This window comes from Balaenoptera physalus (assembly GCF_965194825.1).
Source record: "Balaenoptera physalus genome assembly, chromosome: X".
NCBI lineage: Eukaryota > Metazoa > Chordata > Mammalia > Artiodactyla > Balaenopteridae > Balaenoptera > Balaenoptera physalus.
The window spans coordinates 129,755,385-129,774,911 of record NC_138903.1 but is presented as its reverse complement, the minus strand read 5'-3'; the positions used below and the strand labels follow the sequence as shown (position 1 = coordinate 129,774,911).

Here is a 19,527-nt window from a genome sequence, read left to right as displayed (position 1 = left end):
ATGACACCTCATCATCATGGGCTCTCATCTCCAAACGTACACCTCCTGTGTGCTTTGTCGAGGCCATTCCACTGCTCCAGAAGACCCGCAGCTTCGGGAAGGTGTGGGCTGACATTGTGGCTTTGCGTCTCACGGCCACGTGCCCTCCGAACCCCTCGCTTGCTGTACGAGTCCCGGGTGGTCCTGTGAAATATCCTGTGTCAGTCCATCCTGCCTTCTCTAAGCCCTCAGTTAGTGGCACCAGACGAGGCACCGTAAGAAGGAAAGTCAAACCCACATCTAGAATGTGTGATACGCATTGCAGTCAAGATGACCCTCTCCCCCTTCAAGGATGGAAGTGAGATGTTGTAATCTACTAACCATAAGTGGTCCATTGATTTCCTTTAGGAATGGTACAACATTGAGGATTCTGCCTTAGTCTCTGTGATAAACATAATATAGTACTCGTATATCTATCTATCTACATATATATCTAACTACCATATAGAGACGAAACCACAACAAGATGGGTAGGACGATCAGACTCATGGTATAGTCAAGACCCATATCTTTGGGTGGGCAACAGAGAAACGGTAGGATAGTTGCCATTGCAGATATTCTCCCCCAGAAGCGAGGGGTCTGAGCCCCACACTGGGCACCTTAGCCTGGAGGTCATGCACCGTGACCGCATGCTCAGAGAACATTTGGCTTTTAAGGTGAGCGAGTCTTACTTTCACGAGAGCCAGACAGCGGTAGGAAGTAGAAACTCCCCTCTTAAAGTACGCACACCAAATCTCACCTGCTCCAAGACCCTGTGCAGAAGCAGTAATTTGAAAGAGTCTCCGTCAGGCCCACCTGCTCATCACAGATAGCCTCCTGCGGAGGAAGTAAGTGGCTGGAGCTGACCCTGGGGCATGGATACTGGTGGCAGCCATGTGGAGGCGCTCGTTGTAGCACAAGGACGCTCCTGCTGGCAAGTGCCATTTTGGAGGCCTCCCTCTAGCTTATTGGCAAGGGGACTCAGCCATGCCCACCAGCCTGTTGGCATCAGGACTGGGAAGCCTCAGGCCAAGCCGCTAGGTGAGCATGGGCACAGCTCCACCACCAGCAGGCCAGCTGCTTTAGGACCCTCTGAGCCCCAGCCTACCAGGACCTGGCCTGCCACCAGAGCGCCCAGGAGGTTGCTCCAGCCACCTGTGTGGGCGAACAAGCCCCGGGACCCTCCGCCCTGCAGCCAGCTGTCCAGACCCTGCCCCATCCACCAGCAGGCCGACACCAACTTCAGCAACCCCAGGGCTCGGCAGCCAGAGACCCTGGGCCCAGGTCTGCCTACCAGCCGGCTGGCACCTCTTCCAGCACGCCAGGCTCTGTAACCAGAGACCCCAGGAAACAGCTCCATCCACCAGTGGTCTGACACTAGCCCCAGGATCGGGCTGTACGCACCAGGGAGCAGGAACCAGCCCCAGGACCACTGTAGCCCTGCAGCCTGCCATGTCAGATCTAAGCCCACCCCCCAGCAGGCCAGCAGCAGACCTGGGACCCCCTAGGCCCTGGATTTCCAGACCAGCAGGCCAACACCTGCTTCAGGGCACCCTGGACCCCGCCACCAGCTATGTCACGAAAGAGCCCCAGCCAACAGCAGGCTGACACTAGATTTGAGAACCCTTGGCCCTGTAACTCCCCATCCCAGAACACTGCTCCACCCACCAGTGGGCCAGCACCAGGCCTGGGACCAGCCAGGTCTCAGCAGCCAGACACCTCCTGCCCCAGCCCCAGCCACCAGTGATCAGCAGCCTCTGCACAAGGCAAGGCCCGGCAACCAAGCAGACCAGGGGCCAGCCATGCCTACCAGGCTGCCCACGCCAGTCAGCCTGCCACAGCAGAAGGGACCACGCGGTCCCCATAGGGGGGCAACACGAGAGCATAGAGCTCTGGTGACAAAAGGGCAGTGGACTGCTGGGATGCATAGGTCGTCTCCTTCAAGACACCACTCCTCCTAGACCAAGAGATATAACCAGCCTGCCAAATACAGAAGAGTAAAAAGAGAGAATTAGGGAAAATGGGGGTGGGGGGAGAGAGCAATATGGTCCAAATGAAGGAATAAGATAAAACCCCAGAAGAAGGACCAAGTGAAATGGAGAAAGCAATCTACACAATAAAGAGTGCAAGGTAATGATCATAAAGATGCTGAGAGAATTTGGGAGAAGAATGGATGAACACAGCGAGACGCTTAACAAAGTGTTAGAAAATATAACAAAGAGCCATACAGAGCTGAAGAATACAAGAGCTGAAATGAAAAATACACTAGAAGGTACCAAGAGCATATTAGATGATGCCGAGGAACACGTCACCCAACTGGAAGGCAGAGTATTGGAAATCACTCAAGCTGAACAGATAAAAGAAAAAAGAATTTTAAAAAAATGAGGACAGTTTAAGAGACCTCTGAGACAACATCCAACACACTAACGGTTGCATTATAGGGGTCCCAGAAGGAGAAGAGAGAGAGAAAGGGTCAGAGAACATAATGGAACATGAAATAGCTGAAAATTTGCCTATCCTGGGAAAGGAAACAGACATCCAGGTCCAGGAAGCAGCCAGAGTCCCAAGCAGGATCAACCCACAGAGGACCACATCCAGACCCACTGTAATTCAAATGTCCAAAATTAAAGATAAAGAGGGAATATTAAAGCATCAAGGGAAAAGCAATAAGTTACTGACAAGGGAAATTCCATTAGGCCATCAGCTGCCTTCTCAGCAGAAATGCTGCAGGCCAAAGGGAGTGGCACCATATTTCAAAAATGCTGAAAGGAAAAAACCTACATCCAAGAATGCTCTACCCCGAAAGCCTATTGTTCACATGTGAAGGAGTGATCAAAAGTTCTGCAGAAAAGCACAACTAAAGGAGTGCAGCACCATGAAACCAGCTTTTCAAGAAATTTTAAAGGGACTTCTCGAAGCTGTAAAGAAAAGACCACAGTTGGAAATATGAAAATTACGAGGGAAAATGTCATTGTTCAAACAAATGTACAGTAAACGTAGAGGAAGCGTGCAGGAAGGGCACATGACAGAAGTAGTAAAATCATCTGTATCCCCAAAAAGTAGATGAGGGATATGCAAAGCAAAAGGATATATGATATCCAAACCGTTAAGCATGGGGGAGGAAGTACAAGGCAGTGTTGTGAAAAATGCATTTGAATTTAAGAAATCAGCAACTTAAAATAACCATATGTACAGAAACTATATATATATATACACACACACACACACACACCCCATACGTACATACACATATATAAACATACAGCATATATATATACGCTTGTGTATGTATGCATACATACATCCACACATATTTAAACATACAGTAATGTGAAATGTTAGAAGCATTCTTGTGAGGGACAAGTCCTAGAAATATTTTATCACCTCTAATTTTTGAAGCTGCACTGCAATAGGAAGCCAGAGCTATGGATCTCAAAATAAAGAAGAAATACGTAAACGGAAAAGAACTAGTATTTCGTGTTACCACATGATCAACTATCTCGCAAATTCAAAGGAAGGTGCCCATGGAATACTCAAATGAATAAGGGACTTCAGAAAAATAGAGGATGGAAGGTCACCACCGCCAAATCAAGAGCCTTGCCGTGCAAGAGCAATGACTATTTAGAACATGTATTAGAAAATGCCTCATTTTAAAACGGCAATAAATTTTAAAAGTTACCTAAGAAGACGCCTAACAAATATGTAGACAAGGTCTTTATGGAGACATTATACAAGTTTACTGGAAGACTCAGGTTCAAGGGTTCCTAAATAAAAAAGCAGCATAGCATACCCAATGATGGGAAACGGTATACGGCGACCATGTCGATCCTCCTTGTTTATAGATTTACAGAATTAGTGCTATAACTTTATCTGCCAAGATGACAGTCAGTTTTGAGCTTCTGTCTTCTGTTCCCATGATAAATCCTAGAAAACTATAGGAGGGAGAATGAAAGAAACTATATCTATATCTATATGTAGATATAGAATATATCTATATAGATATAGATATATAGATAGAAAACAGATATATAGATATAGACGGAAATAAAATGTATCTCCCACCTTGGCTCCTGAGGGGAGCCAAAGTGAGGAGCAGCGGGAGGACTGCGGGGCTCCTGGGACCCAGATCACGGTTGGAAGGTGGGTTGTCCCTGCCTTCAGCCCTGGGAGGCCCTAGGGCAGCATGAGCACACGTCCGGACTTCAACATCCGGGTCCCACAGAGATTGGGGACTTGTGGTGAGGGGTGGCGCCTCAGGTGGGCAGATGAGAAGCCTAGGGCCTAGCAGGACAGAAACGGAGGACCCTGAGGGAAGACTGACGGGACCCTGGACCCCAGAACAAAGTCGGCCCTGGAAGGCCAAAGTGTGAGATGAGCTCTTGCAGCACTTCCTGACATCCTGGACTCAGAAAGGCTGGGGAAGGGGTGTAAGGGGCGGGGTCTCAGAGAGGCTGGGGAGGGGGCATAAGGGGTGGGGTCTCAGAGAGGCTGGGGAGGGGGTGTAAGGGGCGGGGACTCAGAGAGGCTGGGGAGGGGGCATAAGGGGTGGGGTCTCAGGCGGGCACAGGAGAGAATCCCAGGTCCTGCGAGGAGTCAAGGTGAGGGCCCTGAGGGAGGACTGAGGGGAACATGGACCCCAGAACAGAGTGAGCCCTGGGAGGCCATAGGGCGGGATGAGCACGGGCAGCACTTCCTGACATCCGGGTCTCAGAGACGCTGGGGAGGGGGTGTAAGGGGTGGGGACTCAGAGAGGCTGGGGAGGGTGTGTAAGGGCCGTGGTGTCTGGTGGGCACGGGAGAGAATCCCAGGTCCTGCGAGGAGTCAAGGTGAGAGCACTGAAGGAGGACTGAGGGGAACATGGACCCCAGAACAGACTTGGCCGTTGGAGGCCGTAGGGCGGGATGAGCACGTGCAGCACTTCCTGACATCCGGGTCTCAGAGTCGCTGGGGAGGGAGTGTAAGGGGCGGGGTCTCAGAGAGGCTGGGGAGGGGGTGTAAGGGGCGGGGTCTCAGACAGGCTGGGGAGGGGGTGTAAGGGGTGGGGACTCAGAGAGGCTGGGGAGGGTGTGTAATGGCCGGGGTGTCTGGTGGGCACGGGAGAGAATCCCAGGTCCTGCGAGGAGTCAAGGTGAGGGCCCTGAGGGAGGACTGAGGGGAACCTGGACCCCAGAACAGACTTGGCTGTTGGAGGCCGTAGGGCGGGATGAGCATGTGCAGCACTTTCTGACATCCGGGTCTCAGAGACGCTGGGGAGGGGGTGTTATGGGCGGGGTCTCAGAGAGGCTGGGGAGGGGGCATAAGGGGTGGGGTCTCAGGCGGGCACAGGAGAGAATCCCAGGTCCTGCGAGGAGTCAAGGTGAGGGCCCTGAGGGAGGACTGAAGGGAACATGGACCCCAGAACACTGTGGGCCCTGGGAGGCCATAGGGCGGGATGAGCACGTGCAGTACTTCCTGACATCCGGGTCTCAGAGACGCTGGGGAGGGGGTGTAAGGGGCGGGGACTCAGAGAGGCTGGGGAGGGGGTGTAAGGGGCGGGGACTCAGATGCTGGGGAGGGGGTGTAAGGGGCGGGGTCTCAGAGAGGTTTGGGAGAGGGCATAAGGGGCGGGGTCTCAGGCGGGCACAGGAGAGAATCCCAGGTCCTGCGAGGAGTCAAGGTGAGGACCCTGAGGGAGGACTGAGGGGAACATGGACCCCAGAACAGAGTGGGGCCTGGGAGGCCACAGGGCGGGAAGAGCACAGGAAGCACTTCCTGACATCCGGGTCTCAGAGAGGCTGGGGAGGGGGTGTAAGGGGTGGGGTTTCAGGCGGGCACAGGAGAGAATCCCAGGTCCTGCGTGGAGTCAAGGTGAGAGCACTGAGGGAGGACTGAGGGGAACCCGGACCCCAGAATAGACTTGGCCGTTGGAGGCCGTAGGGCGGGATGAGCACGTGCAGCACTTCCTGACATCTGGGTCTCAGAGTCGCTGGGGAGGGGGGTGTTATGGGCGGGGTCTCAGAGAGCCTGGGGAGGGGGTGTAAGGACCGGGGTGTCTGGTGGGCACGGGAGAGAATCCCAGGTCCTGCGAGGAGTCAAGGTGAGGGACCTGAGGGAGGACTGAGGGGAACCTGGACCCCAGAACAGAGTGGGCGCTGGGAGGCCACAGGGCGGGATGAGTACACGCAGCACTTCCTGACATCCGGGTCTCAGAGAGACTGGGGTCCTGAGGTCAGAGGCGGGGCCTCTGCTGGGGGGAGGGGAGAATCCCAGGTCCTACCGTGAGTCAAGGTGAGGGCCCTGACGGAGGGGTGAGGGGACCACACCCTCAGCACAAAGAGGGGGCCCACAGGAATCCCTCCTGCCAGCCCTGGAAACCCCCGTGGGGCCCGCACGCCAGCCTCCTCATCCAGACGGCTGGTCTCGGCCAGGGGGCCTTGCTCCATGGGACTGGCCTCAGGCCCTGGCAGTGGGCATCGTGAGCACTGGGGAGACCCCTCCTCACAGAGTACTTGGAGCCCAGCCGGCCCTGCCCCTTTTGTCACCCCTGGGTGTCCCAGAATAGGTGGGTACATTGACTGCCCCTCACTTCCTCTTCTGGTGTCTTATGGAGGTGAGGCCTTGGCTGAAGGAGATGGGTCACAGTCAGCAGAGGGAGCTGTCCCAGGCCCTGCAGGGTGTCAAGGTGGAGACTGAGCCGACCGCCCATCGTCCCAGCACAGATGGACCCCACGGCGTTTGGTTGTCCCTTGTGAGCCCTGTTAGCCCCTGGGCACCATGGCCTGATGTGGAGGTCCTCACGCCCTTCTTTTCAGTGCAGGGAATGTGTCTTGAGAATTTTGCCTCAGGACAGCAGACAGAGGGCCCAGGCCCTGCCAGGGGAAAGGGGAGGCCCTGCCCTGAGTGAGCACACAGGGGGCCACCCACGCCAGGACAGTGGGAACCTCACAGAGTCCGGCCCACCCCTCCTGCCAGCACCGAGGGGCCCAGGGCTGTGCCACAATCTACACCCGAGGTGCGCCCTCCATTCCTCTTACAGGGGCTCCAGGAACCGGGAGGCGAAGGCCCAGGTCTGAGGCACGTGTCCTCAGGCCACAGAGCAGAGGAGGCCCAGGCAGCGCCAGGAGTCAAGGTGAGGTGCGTGCCCTGAGTGTGTACCCAGGGGCTCCCCCTCCCAGAACAGAGGGGACCCCACAAGGCCCAAGTCACCGCACCTCCCCACACCCCTCTCAGCCCCGGTCGGTACCTGGGGCTGCGCTGGCTGCACCCTGAGGAGCCACCTCGCTTCCTTCTTCAGGTTGGCAGGGGACAGGCCGCCCAGGAGGAGCGCCCCTGTGAGGCCCGAGGGCACCCCTCCAGGCGAGCCCTGTAAGTGGCCTTTGTCAGAGCTGCCCAGGGTGCGTTTCTCCGCCGAGGCTACTCACACCCCCTTTCTCCACCAGGTCCGTGGTCCCCACCTGTCACCCCTGCCCAGACTCCCGTCGGCGGCCCGACCCCAGTCATCAGGCCCCTGGTCGAGATGAGAGAGCTGCGCCAGCCTGAGGCAGACCTTCAGGACCCAGTCCAGGCCCAGGGCCCGGTGGAGGCGCAGCTGTTCGGGGCTGCGGGGGAGGAGGCCGCATCCCCCTCGTCCTCCTCCTCCCCCGTCGCCCCCTCCTTCTCCGCCTATGCCGAGTCCTTGCCCCAGGAGGCACTTACTATGCTGAAGTCTCACCTGGTGGTATTCCTGCTCCTCAAGTATCGCACCAAGGAGCCGATCTCCAAGGCGGAGATGCTGAATGTGGTCCTCCGTGACTATCGGGACCACTTCCCCGTGGTCTTCAGCCTAGCTTGCGAGTGCATGCAGCTGGTGTTTGGCGTGGACGTGAAGGAGGTGGACCCCCGCGAGTGCACCTACGTCCTGGTTCCCACCCTGGGCCTCACCTGTGATGCAGTGCTGAGCGATGGGCAGAGCTTGCCCAAGGCTGGCCTCCTGGTGATGGTCCTGTGCCTGATCGCCCTGTACGGTGACCACGCCCCTGAGGAGGAGGTCTGGGAATCGCTCAGCATCATGGAGGTGTATGCAGGGAAGCAGCACTGCATCTACGGGGAGCCCAGGGAGCTCCTCACCAAAGTGTGGGTGCAGGAGGGCTACGTGGAGTACCGGCAGGTGCCCCACAGCGACCCCGCCCGCTACGAGTTCCTGTGGGGTCCCCGGGCCTACGCGGAGACCAGCAAGTTGCAGGTCCTGGAGCATCTGCTCAGGGCCAGTGAATGGGATCCCAGGTCCCTCCCATCCCTGTGTGCAGAGGGTGTGAGCGATGAGGAAGAGGGGGCCTGAGCCAGAGCAGCAGCCAGGCTCCTTCCAGGCCCAAGTTCACTGGTAGGAAGTGAGGTTGGTCCTTCACTCTGAGTTTGAAGAGAGAGCGGTCGAGTTTCCAAGTAGTGAGGGCCCCTGCGAGTGGGGGGAACATGGTGTGTAGCATCTTTGGGTTCCTGTTGTGTATGATGACATGGAATATCATCTGTTTTCTTTAGGAATTTTTCAAATGTTATTCGTTTTAATGGAAGACTAAACAAGCTTCAGTGTCTAACTTTGTGAATGACTGATTAGAATGTGTTTATAATTACCCAGTTTAAGAACAAGAGTTTTGCTGTTTTGTAAAAGAGATTGGGAAATCTGCCATTTCATTTTGTGACCCTGAGGCAGATAACATGGAATTGGAATCAGAACTGCTCTGGTAATGTGAAAGTACTTAGCAGTAATATAGATGGGGGAAGAATTAGAAAAATAAAAGTAATCGTAGTGAGTTTTTGCTTCTTATCCTTCTTGTCTGTCATCCTGTAAAACTAAGCTATCTCTGTTTAGTTGGATTTGCACGGTGATTTACGAAAGCAAGAAAAATTGATTTGAGTAAGTAAGCCCCCTGCTCTCCGGCTTATATATTCGGCAGCCCTCCACGGAGGCTTTGCTCTCTGCAAGGGCCTGTGTTAGTAGCGGGAATGCTAGGAAAAGCAGGACACACCCACACCTAGGGGGATGGTCTAGGAGCCGCAGTCACATGAGGAAGGTGGTGAGACGTCCCCCAAGTCCCACAGAACAAGTCAACATGGGACGAGGCGGTGGGGCTCCAGGAGCAAGCCCTGGAGTGTAAGTGCCCCAAGCCAGGGCAGTTTGGGCCTTTGGGAAGCGGGGCTTCCTTCTGTGGGAGGTGATGGTGATGAAGCTGCAGTTTCTCTGACATGACCGGGACAAGAAACCGCCCAACCAAAGGCCAGAGGAGAGAGGGGAAGGCTCTGTGATCCAAACAATATGAGAAATAACTGCCCATCATCAACGTTCCCACAGACGCCAAGTCCTGTGAGCTGCTTCACGAAGCTCACGCGCATCCCTGCAGCCCCTACAAGACACGGCTCGTCACACCCACTCGCTTCACACGTGAAGAACCTGAGGCCACGGGGCTTGGGAATCTTCCCAGGGTCACGTGCTGCTAAGTGACGGGGTGGGGACCAGAGCCCTGGTCTGACTTCCTCTCGAGCCCACGCTGTGCCCACCCACCCCCGGCCCGTGGCCGACCTCCTGACTGGCGACTCCTTGCTCTTCTCGGTGCTACACGGTGTCTTTCAGTTGACAAAAAGCAGGCCCAAGAAAGGAAGGTGCCAAGGAGAAGCAGAGGCAGTGTGGGGCTGGTCTGTGGTTTGCTGAGATCCGCCACTGCCAGGTGCCGGCATTTCTGTCCAGTGCCGGCACCTTCCCGCGTGACGGCGCCCCGTCCCTGTTCCTGCCCTGGGGCCCTCCTGCCCAACGGGAGCCCGGCCTGCTGAGCTGCTCATGGCTGAGCCACGGGCAGGGAGGGACTGAGACTGCCTGGGACTGACTGTAAGGCCCCAGTGCCTACCGGGACAAGGCCCCTCCAGGAGCCTCCTCAGATACTGGAGGGAAGTGAACGCTGGCAGACACCCCGAGACCCTGGCGGCAGCGAGGGAGAGGAGCGGCTGGAGGGCCTCTGGGCTGGGGGCATCAGGGCGCGGAAGCCAAGGGCAGGGGCCGCAGGGCGAGGCTGGGAAAGGCAGGCCTTGGACGTCACCAGGGCTTGTGCCTGCCCAACTGAAGGGTCCCGAGACCCGGCTGAGAAAGACCCCCACGGTGCCACACAAACCCACTGCCGGGGCCTGGCTGGCACCTGGGAGGGAGAGGGACCAGGAAGGAGGCAGCTCCTACGGGACCCAGGGGGCGAGGGAGGGCCCGAGGAGGGGGGCAGCAGGCAAGGCCACACAGGCGGGCCCGCCCAAGGAGGCCCCAGCCTTCGGGCCCCTTCCGAGGAGCCACCGACAGCCTCCACCGAAATTCGCAGCCTCCGAGGTCACGTCCCTACAGGAGGAACTGACCTGAAAGAAAGCTTTGTAAACCACTTTAGAAGCACAAAGACCAGGGAGCAGGCCCGAATCTAGGCCTGGGAACTCCATCCAGGATGCCAGTCCTTAGGCTGAAAGGCACCTCGGTAGGTCCTCTTCCACACCCTCTTAGCTCTCCCCTTTCAGAAATAGGGCAGTGGCGCTCACAGAGGGCAGATGACCCTGCTTAGTGGCAGAGCTGGGACAGGGACCTAGGATCCTCGTAGACGGGCCTTTCCAAGGTGCCACTCTGTCCCCTCCATGGTGACTATGAAGGACAAAGTCGCCCACAACGGCCAGAGAACGCGCATCGCCAAACCCACCATCCTATCCTCCCACCTGCGGTGAAGACGGACGACTCTCATTCGGGTTTCGGCGCGTCTGACACCCAGACCCTCATCTATTTCCAAATGCACGTGGACGGGGGCTTCCTCCGGTCACGTCTAGGTCGGCAAGTAGGAAATTTCCTTGGGAGTCAGTCCGTGTCACTTAGGCCCGTTCAAAAGCGTCTAAGCTGAAAGCAAACAAAATCATTCCATGTATCCTCAAGGTAACAGCGAGACAGGGCCCCGGGGGTGGGGGTGGAGGTGGAGGTGGAGGTGGGGCAGGGGCGCGCGTGGGGAAGGAGAGCAGGGCTGGCCTGGGAGCGCACCAGTGAAATGCTCGCTTTCAATGGGACAGGCTACACGCTGAAGCCCCGAATCAAGTCCTTCAAAGGGCAAGTACCCACGGAGACCCAAGGTGGACATGGGAGGCCAGGATCGGGGGCAGCAGAAGCCAAACCACCCCACTGCGGAAAGGAAACAGGGCTTTCGAGGCAGCCTCCAGGGAGGCTGGATCCGACGGTCTGGGAAGGCGATGGGAAAAGGACACACGCAGGTGTTCCAAAAGTGAGCACTCTTGGGCCACGAGAAGGGCTTCTATGGGAAGAAATGGACGCTGAAGACAATCCCTCTGTGATCCGCACAGGGATGAGGTCTGGGGCAGGCCGAGGAGAGAAAGGCTGCAGTCCCAGCACAGATGCTGGATGGGGGGCTGCCGCGCCCATGACCGTGGGGGGAGCACAGAGAACCGCACACCTTCCCCTCGGGGCTCCTCACCAGCCTCCAGACTTTGGCAACCTGTTTTAAGAAACGTTTAGTTTTAGCTGAAGAGGCCTGAGCAGTGGCAGGTGATTTAGGGAAACGCTTGCTTTGATGATTAGATCATATTACCTGTTGGAGTTACGTGATTGTCACTTTTTCATCCTCATTCATAGTGAGTAATACATTTTACATGTCTGTGCAGTGCAGTGTGTGTCCTATGTATATATATATAACGTGTGTAGAATATATGTGCCTATATACACATGCATCGCCATACCACATGTATGTGTAGGGAACGCGTCATGTATGTTCCCGTACCCAGACTGAGGTCATCCACAGGGCCCTGAAGGGCACAGACACTCACGCCCCGTGGGGGTGCTGAGAGCCCTCCAGCCCGGCGGTCCCCGTGCTTTGAATGCAGGCTTGCCGCCTGCCTCACAGCCAGTCTGCCCGGGGAAGTGAGCCTGCAGGAGAACGTGGGGCCACCACGCCGCCGGGAGAGAAGGGAGCAGAGTGGGCAGTGGAAGGAGAGAGCAGGGCCCAAGCCTGCGCAGAAGAGCCGCCTGCCGAGGGCCGTGCCTCGGACCCCCACGTCCAGGACCCTTCTCCATCCTCACACCCTCAGTCCTAGACCCTCACCCTCCTCCCTGGCCCTCGTGTCCATCTCACGAGAGATGGTCACCTGATGGGGCTGGGGAGGCCACGTGGGTAGAATCCAGTGTCAGGCTCTCATGGGCACTAATGCCTGGCTTCCCTGTGTTTTCTCCATTATGTGGCCTGAGGCATCAGGTAGTAGGACCCCGTGGAGGACAGCTGAATCCCCCTTGACTGTTGGGGAGACAAGTCAGGCCAGTGCAGGGACGGGGCTTTGCACGTACACTAAGCTCAGCTTGAATAAGAGTCCTTCTAGTGATAAGCTGATCAAATCATGGAGACTCCCTATGCCTCGATTTCTCCATCTGTAAAATGGGCCTCGTAATAGTACAAGGCAAAAGCATTGGTGTGGGTTTCCCCATGATGTGACCTGTTTGTAAAAGGCCTGGGCCAAATGAAGTGGTCGGTGGATGTAGCTCTTGTTACTGAGTGTGTAAGAAAGATGCGCCCTCCCCCATGTTGTGAAGATTCCAAACCAGTACATGTCTTCTGATCCCCGCATACGTGGATTAGTGCAGTTTTCCTTTTCTCGTGAAAATTTGTTATCAGAATGCTTGGATTCGCCTTACTCTTTTTCTCGCTTGTCCCTGTTCACGATGAGGCTATTGATTTGAGGTGTTGCTTCCATTGGAACACAGGTGTTTGCAGCTTTAACTCCCAAGTGCCTCTTTGGCCGGGAGCCATAAGTCCTGGGGGCGTTGGTATGTGTTTTCTTCATTTCAAAGTATTTTCTAATTTCCCTTGTGATGTCTTGTATGTTCCCTGGGCTATTGTTACGGACTGAACTGCATCCCCCCAAATTTTGCATGTTGAAGCCCTAACCCCTAGAACCTCACAATGTCACTGTGACGGGAGTTAGTGGTTCTTAGGTTGACATGAGGCCATTGGGATGAGGTCTAAAGCAAGATGGCTGGTGCCCTTGAGAGAAGAGCAGATCAGCACATACAAGGAGAGAAGGCAGGGCCTGGGGGTGCGTGCACAGAGGGTGACCATGTGAGGGGCGGTTAGAGCACGGCCACCTGCAACCAAGGAGACCGGCCGCAGTACAAGCCACCCCTGCTGGACCCTCCCTCTCGGCCTCCCGGGCCCCACCACCGTGAGAATCTGTGTCTGCTGTTTCAGCCCCTCATCCTGTGCTGTTGCATTTGGCATCGTCCCAGACTAATGCTGTTCTTTGGGGAGGCCTGGCACAATTTCCCTCTATTTGCAGATTTCCCAAGTTTCCTTCTGTTATTGATGTCTAATTTCACTCTGTTTTGGCCAGAGAACATACTTTGTATGATTTCAGTCCTTTTGTTTGTATCCCCTTAACTTTACTGAGGGATGCTGTGTGGCTTAACGTGTGGACTATCCTGGAGAACGTTCTAGGTACACTTGACGAGCACGTGTGTATTCTGCTCTTGGGGCTAATAGTCTACACGTGTCATGAGATCTAGTCTTTGTACAGGGCTCTTCAAACCTGTGATTCCCTTACTGCGGTGCTGGCAGGTTGTTGTACCCATAATGAAAGCAGGCTGTGTTAGTCTGCTTAGAGCTGCCATAGCAAAGTCCCGCAGAGTGGGTGGCTCAAACTACAGAAACGTACTGGGTCCCACTCCTGGTGGCTAGAAGTCCAACATCAACTTGCTGGAAAGTTCGGTTTCTGGTGAGGGAAGGCCTCTCTTCCTGGCTCGCAGAGAGCCGGTTTTCTCTTGGTCTCTCACTTGGCTGCTTCTGTGCACAGGTTGGGGGGACGGGAGGGAGGGAGGGAGAGAGAGAGAGAGAGAGAGAGAGGGAAAGAGGGAGGGAGGGAGAGAGAGAGAGAGGGAGGGGAAGGGAGAGGGAAGGAGGGCAAGAGAGAAAGGGGGGAGGGAGGGAGAGACAGGGAAGGGAGAGAGAGATAGAGAGGAGCAGGGAAGGAAGGAGAGAGGGGGAGGGAGGGAGAGAGAGAAAGGGGGGGCGAGGGAGGGAAAGAGAGAGGGGGAGGAAGGTGGGGAGAGAGAGAGAGAGAGGGAGGGAGGGAGAGAGGGGGCAGAGGGGGAGGGAGGGATGGAGAGAGAGGGAGGGAGGGAGGGAGAGAGGGGGCAGAGGGGGAGGGAGGGATGGAGAGAGAGAGAGGGAGGGAGGGAGAGAAAGAGAGAGAGAGAGAGAGGGAGGGTGGGAGGGAGGAAGAGAGGGTGAGGGAGGGAGGGAGATCTTCCCTGTCTCTTCCTCTTTTCCAAAGGACACCACTCTTGTGGAATTAGGGCCCCACCCTTATGACCTCATTCAACCTTACTGACTCCCCCAAGGGTGCTATCTCCAAATACATTCACCTTGGGATTAGCACTGCAACAGGTGGATTTAATGGTTGGGGTGGGAGCTGGGGGATCCATTTGAATCCATCACAGGGGGAACTGAAGTCTCCCACTTCTGTTGTACACCTGTTTCTTCCTTCCCTTCTGTCCATTTTTGCATCGTTCATTTTGGGGCACTGCTGTTGGGTTGCTCAAGAGACCCCCCTGACGTCCACTAGCTGTTGGATTGTGACAGACGGGAGCGGCAGATGGGACCACCCCTCACCCGGGCTGACCCGCGGCTCCTCTGGCTGCTGGTGGTTGGATCATTCCTGGTACCTTGGGTCTACTTCCCCTCCTCCCCCAACCCTCCTTCTTTTTCCTTTTTTGTGTTTTTGGCCACCCCACAAGGCTTGGGGGATCTTAGTTCCCCGACCAGGGATTGAACCCGGGCCACCACAGTGAACGCGTCGAGTCCTAACCCCTGGAACTCCAGGCAATTCCCGCTCCCCCCCCACTCCTTAGCAGTGTTTGGGAGGGGATGTCGCCCTATCGCTGTGACAGCCACAGAGGCCTGGCCAGGTCCCCCAGCCCATCCCCCACACATGGAGGCAACAGCTGTGAGCTGGGGGCGCACCCTGGCCTTCAGTGCTCTGCACACATCACTGGGCGCTGACCCTGCTCACTGTCTTCGTGGGGACGCAGGCTCAGGACGCCCGCCCCCCACCCCCGAAGCTGGGACCCAGCACATTTCCAGAATTTACGTTGTTGACCAGTGCGAGCTGGCTCAGTCACGTGTGTGCCCGCGTGGTGCTGAGCCCTCAGGGCCCTGCCGCGGCTGGTATCGGCACAGCCGGCAGCGAGGGCGACGAGGCCACGGCTGGTGGACGGGCAGCCCCGGGCTGACCACTGGGCTGAAGGAGGCTCGGGCAGAGCTGGTGGCAAGTGAGTCCACCATCGATCGCCAGACTCACGTGGCTCTGCCCATTTCGGCCTCCAGGGTCACCCTTACAGAGTCTGGAGCACTTGTGACGCAGCTCTCTCTCTCTCTGAGCCACCCTTTCCGGTTGAGAAGCCTTTCCACTGTCCTAGACACTGTAACCTGGGACGCCCTGGGAACAGAAGTCAAGCCCAGGGCTCGGGACCAGCCTGGCCTCTCCTCTGGTGGCCCGGGCACGAGTGGTTCGGCGACTCTATGTGGCTGTCACAGGTCAGCCTGTGAGGCCCCTTCTCGCGTCCCCTTTACTCCTGCGGGAGCTTGGGCAGCTGCCTCTACCCAGCCCAGGAGGGCGGGAGCTCAGCCAACGTCAGTGCGCAGACATGCGGTGCAAAGTCTAGAGGGACTCAGCGCTGGCGTGAGGTACGCCGCTGCTCTCTTTACCGATGCCAGGCAGCCTAGACTTCGTAAATCAAAAGGTTCCTTTGTGAAAAGCAGATGGCTTGATATTACAGTCCGCACAATCTCCCCTTTCTCTGTAGAGTTACATGGAAGCAAGTTCCCCACGGGCTGAGGTGAACGGGAAAGTGGTTTTTAAATAGGAGCATCTCCCTGTGGTCCCAGGTCAGGAGGCCTACGCAAGTCCACGACCAAGAGGAGAGCAACCTACTCCTTAAAAGTGAAGGCGTGGGCTTCCCTGGTGGCGCAGTGGTTGAGAATCTGCCTGCCAATGCAGGGCACACGGATTTGAGCCCTGGTCTGGGAAGATCCCACATGCCGAGGAGTAACTGGGCCCGTGAGCCACAATTACTGAGCCTGCGCGTCTGGAGCCTGTGCTCCGCAGCAAGAGAGGCCGCGATAGAGAGAGGCCCGCGCACCGCGATGAAGAGTGGCCCCCACTTGCCGCAACTGGAGAAAGCCCTCGCACAGAAACGAAGACCCAACACAGCCATAAATAAATAAATAAATAAATAAATAAATAAAAATTTAAAAAAGAATTTGGTCAACAACCTTTAATTTGGTCACAACCTCTCTTTAAAAAAAAAAAAAAAAAGTGAAGGCGTGCCGCAGTCAACGAACCCTAGAAAGGGGCTGAGCGCGCACCAGCGGGCCTCGGGATGTAAGCGCGAGCAGCCCGGGCCGGGCGGCACCTGCAGGTCAGCGCCCGGGTGACGGCGCTCCTGTCCGGCACCGCCCAGTGTGCCCGTCTCAGGGGGCCTGCTCTACCTGCCGCCAAAGTGCAAAGAAGGGAGCCCCCAGTCTTCTGGTTCTGGTGGACTGGTGTGTGCGCTCTCTCCTCCCGCGGAGCTCGGGGCTCTTATCTCGACAGTATGACCGTGGAGCTTTACTCCCTTTGCTCCTCAAGGCAAACACTCTTTAGGGGGGCTCGTCCACAAGGACTCGCGCTCTAAGCTCGACACCCCAGCGACCAGAGGGTGTTGGAGCGTGGCGCCCTTGAAGTGTTTAGCTCAAAAAGGCAAGGAAAAGAGAATCAAGAGCATGTCACCAGACGCAGGACCCGCAGTGCAAAGCAGACCTCAGTCCTGCTGTCCCGACGCCAGAGGGCACCCCCAAACTGAGCCCCCGCAGGCCCCTGGCGGGGACCGTCCCCTCCACCCCTGTGCGTCTCAGGGCAGTAAGGGCTCTTTTCAGGCCTCTGACCCGGGGAGGCCTGAGCTCTTCTCATCTGTCAAATCAAGACCCTGCTGGACACGGTGTGCCCGCGACCGGGAAGCCGCGGATGCCAGGCCCTTCCTTGTGCTTGTCAAGCCCTTGAAGGGTCTCTCTAGTGAGTGGAGGCAGGGCGTCTGAGGGGCTTCACCGGGTGTCTGCTAGGTGCCCGCACTGTGCCGGGGGTGGGCTGTCCCCTGTCATCGTTTCCTGCTGAGGGGACTCAACTGCTCAGCCGGGCCCAGGACGGAGGCGCCAAACACGTGTTGGGCGGAACATCGCTCTCATGTCCCCGTGCTCTTTATTGCCCTGCAAGGTTGTGACCGCGTTACCACCTCCGTGTGTCTGCAGGGTCTGCCTGGTCAGGGTCCTCTGTGGGCCCGCCCGGAGGGGCCGTGTATTCCCTGAAACAGCGGGAGCCCACGCAGTAGTAGCAGAAGGGGCTCAGGGGCCGAGGGATCAAGGTCAGGGAGGCGGCAGGCCTGGCGGCCACCTCGGGCATCCAGGGGGCGCAAGAGGCAGCGGCGCGGCCACCGGGAGCCACGCGCGGGGGCAGGCTGAGAGCTGGGGGGGCGCGGCGGCCAGGCCCAGCACGGGCCAGGGAGGACTCATCTGGGCGGGAGGCCAGGCGAAGCAGAGCCAGGGGACCTCGGCGGGCCGGGCCACCTCTGCCAGGCCAGGGCCTAGAGGGACCAGAGCCTGCGCGTCGGGATCCGGCGCGGGGGGCTCGGCTGCTGTCCGAGGAGGGGCCGGAGGGACAGAGTCAGTCCTGGCCAGGGCGGCTGCATGGTCGAGTTCCGGGTCGCTCGGGGTCCCCTGGATGTCCTCAGGATAGGGTGGGAGGCCGTCCTGTGGCTCCGAGGCGCTGGGCGCCGGGAGGTACCCCAGGGCTGCCGGCTTGCCGTCCGCCTTCCAGGATGCAGGTTTAGTGCACACTCTCCCCTTCATCCTCACGAGGAGGTGCGGGCAGCCTCTCTTAAACAGGGGCCCTTCTCGTCCTCAGCCATGCGGAGGGCGGCGTGTCCCTCCTTCACGTAAACGGAACAGCGCAGCGCGGCCGGCAGCACCCTGGGCTCACACTCCCGCTCAGCCCCTCGCAAAAGTGCTCCGGTTGCTCGGGGGTGACATCACAGCCCAGCCAGGAAGTGACATCATACAGGGCAGGCCCGTCAGCATGTCAGCCTCCTGCTTCACGCCCGTCATCGCAGGGGGGCACGATGACACTCGTGCACGGGTGCAGAGCCACAGGCCGAGCCCTCGTGCAAACCGGGCACGGCCTTCTGGTCCCGGAGCTCCCGGGCCAGGCCGACGTGCACGGACCCACGTGTGACCCACGAGGTCAGAGCTCCTCCTCTGTGTCCACTGGCCTTCAGGGCCGTGCACAGCACCCATGCTTTCAAGCACGAGCAACGTCCGGGACGGGGCCCACGGTCAAGGGCGCAGGCACCCTGCCCTTTTGGCACCGTCACAGGCCGGGCAGCCGGTCCTCCACGGAGACCCTCTCCACGCCCTGCCATCGGTCTGCAGGAGGTCCAGGGCAGGGGCCGCAGAGGTGATGGGTGAGCTCCTGGGGACAGAGGAGGACAGGCCGCCGTCCCCTGCGGCTCCTGAGCCTGCACGTGTCCACCCCAGGCTGGTCCCGCTCTGCACGCCTAGTCTCCTGTCACCCGGGACGGGGCGGTCGCCCTGGGCCTTCACCCACGGTGCAGCTCACTTTCCGCTGACCGCCGTCCACGGGACCCCCGTCTGGGTTTGCGCACAGGCCGTGAGTGCTGCCATCCTGCTCTGGGGCTTGCTGCTCGAGCATCAGACAGGCGGCCTTGCACAACCACCCGTCTGGCACGTTCTCCCCACGTGCGTGGCCACCTACACTGATGCCCACCCCCTACTCTGGTCACAGGCTTGAGGATCTTCCTGAGATTTCCATGAACCAGAAACGCCTCCAAACCCAATATGTCACCAGCCCAGGGCCCAGGTGCCCGGCCCAGTGGGTGAGAGCGAGGGCTCTGCCAGAAGATGCCAAGGCCGGCCCCACAGCCCTGCTGATCCCCAGCTGCCTGGCTCACACCCTCGGAGCCTCTGCTTCCCCACGAGGATACTCGTAGGAGCACGTGCTTCGTGGGGTCCTGAGGACTCAGGGGGACATACAGCAGGAGGCAAGGCACCTGACACTTAACTCACAGCTACTGTGGTTACGGAGAAGCATGCTGTCTCACAGCAAGTTTGAATCTAAGGAGCTTAAGCAATGGTCCATCAGTGGCCCTTGGCTACGTGCAGGAAGCCTTCCATCACCAGCAAAGGGTGGCCTTCCTTGTCGATTCTTGCAAACCGTGGGCTGAAACGCCACCTGAGTTAACTGTCTCTAGAGACAGCTAGGGTGAGCTACACAGAAATCACAGTGCATTTTGCATAGATGTAAGTGGTACTCAGCGTCCACAGGACTGGGCAATGCCCCAGGACCACTGAAAAGCCGAGTTCCACTTTAGAATGTCTGGGAACTCCCGAACACTCTCGGGCGCCTCCTCAGCTCTCAGCATTGTGGCCGTGTGCTCCCATA

At 57.7% G+C, this 19,527-nt stretch overlaps 2 protein-coding genes and 1 long non-coding RNA gene across 3 annotated transcripts in view; 1 reads left to right on the top strand and 2 right to left on the bottom strand.

Moving 5' to 3' along the window:
• The window catches only part of LOC309652234 (uncharacterized protein), an 80,555-nt gene that overhangs the window by 2,194 nt on the left and 58,834 nt on the right, over positions 1 to 19,527 (bottom strand). Inside the window, exon 3 of the mRNA XM_082445828.1 lies at positions 41 to 183. Coding sequence (XP_082301954.1) covers positions 41 to 115 — 75 coding nt within the window. The 5' untranslated portion in view covers positions 116 to 183. The remainder of the gene's footprint in view (positions 1 to 40; positions 184 to 19,527) is intronic.
• LOC309652243 lies at positions 3,733 to 10,926 on the bottom strand. Its single transcript, XR_014258616.1, has 2 exons — positions 10,708 to 10,926; positions 3,733 to 3,950 (listed from the first exon to the last, which is right to left on the bottom strand). It is a non-coding gene; the product is annotated as an uncharacterized lncRNA (long non-coding RNA).
• On the top strand, positions 6,264 to 8,797 carry LOC309652239 (melanoma-associated antigen 1-like). The gene is made up of 2 exons (XM_082445836.1): positions 6,264 to 7,126; positions 7,437 to 8,797. Exon 2 carries the CDS (start codon positions 7,514 to 7,516, stop codon positions 8,312 to 8,314), a length of 801 nt encoding a protein of 266 aa, XP_082301962.1. The 5' UTR covers positions 6,264 to 7,126; positions 7,437 to 7,513; the 3' UTR covers positions 8,315 to 8,797.

What these genes read in the sequence shown, in the direction of transcription:
- LOC309652239 (XM_082445836.1), top strand. Translation starts at nt 7,514, where the DNA reads ATGAGAGAGCTGCGCCAGCCTGAGGCAGACCTTCAGGACCCAGTCCAG.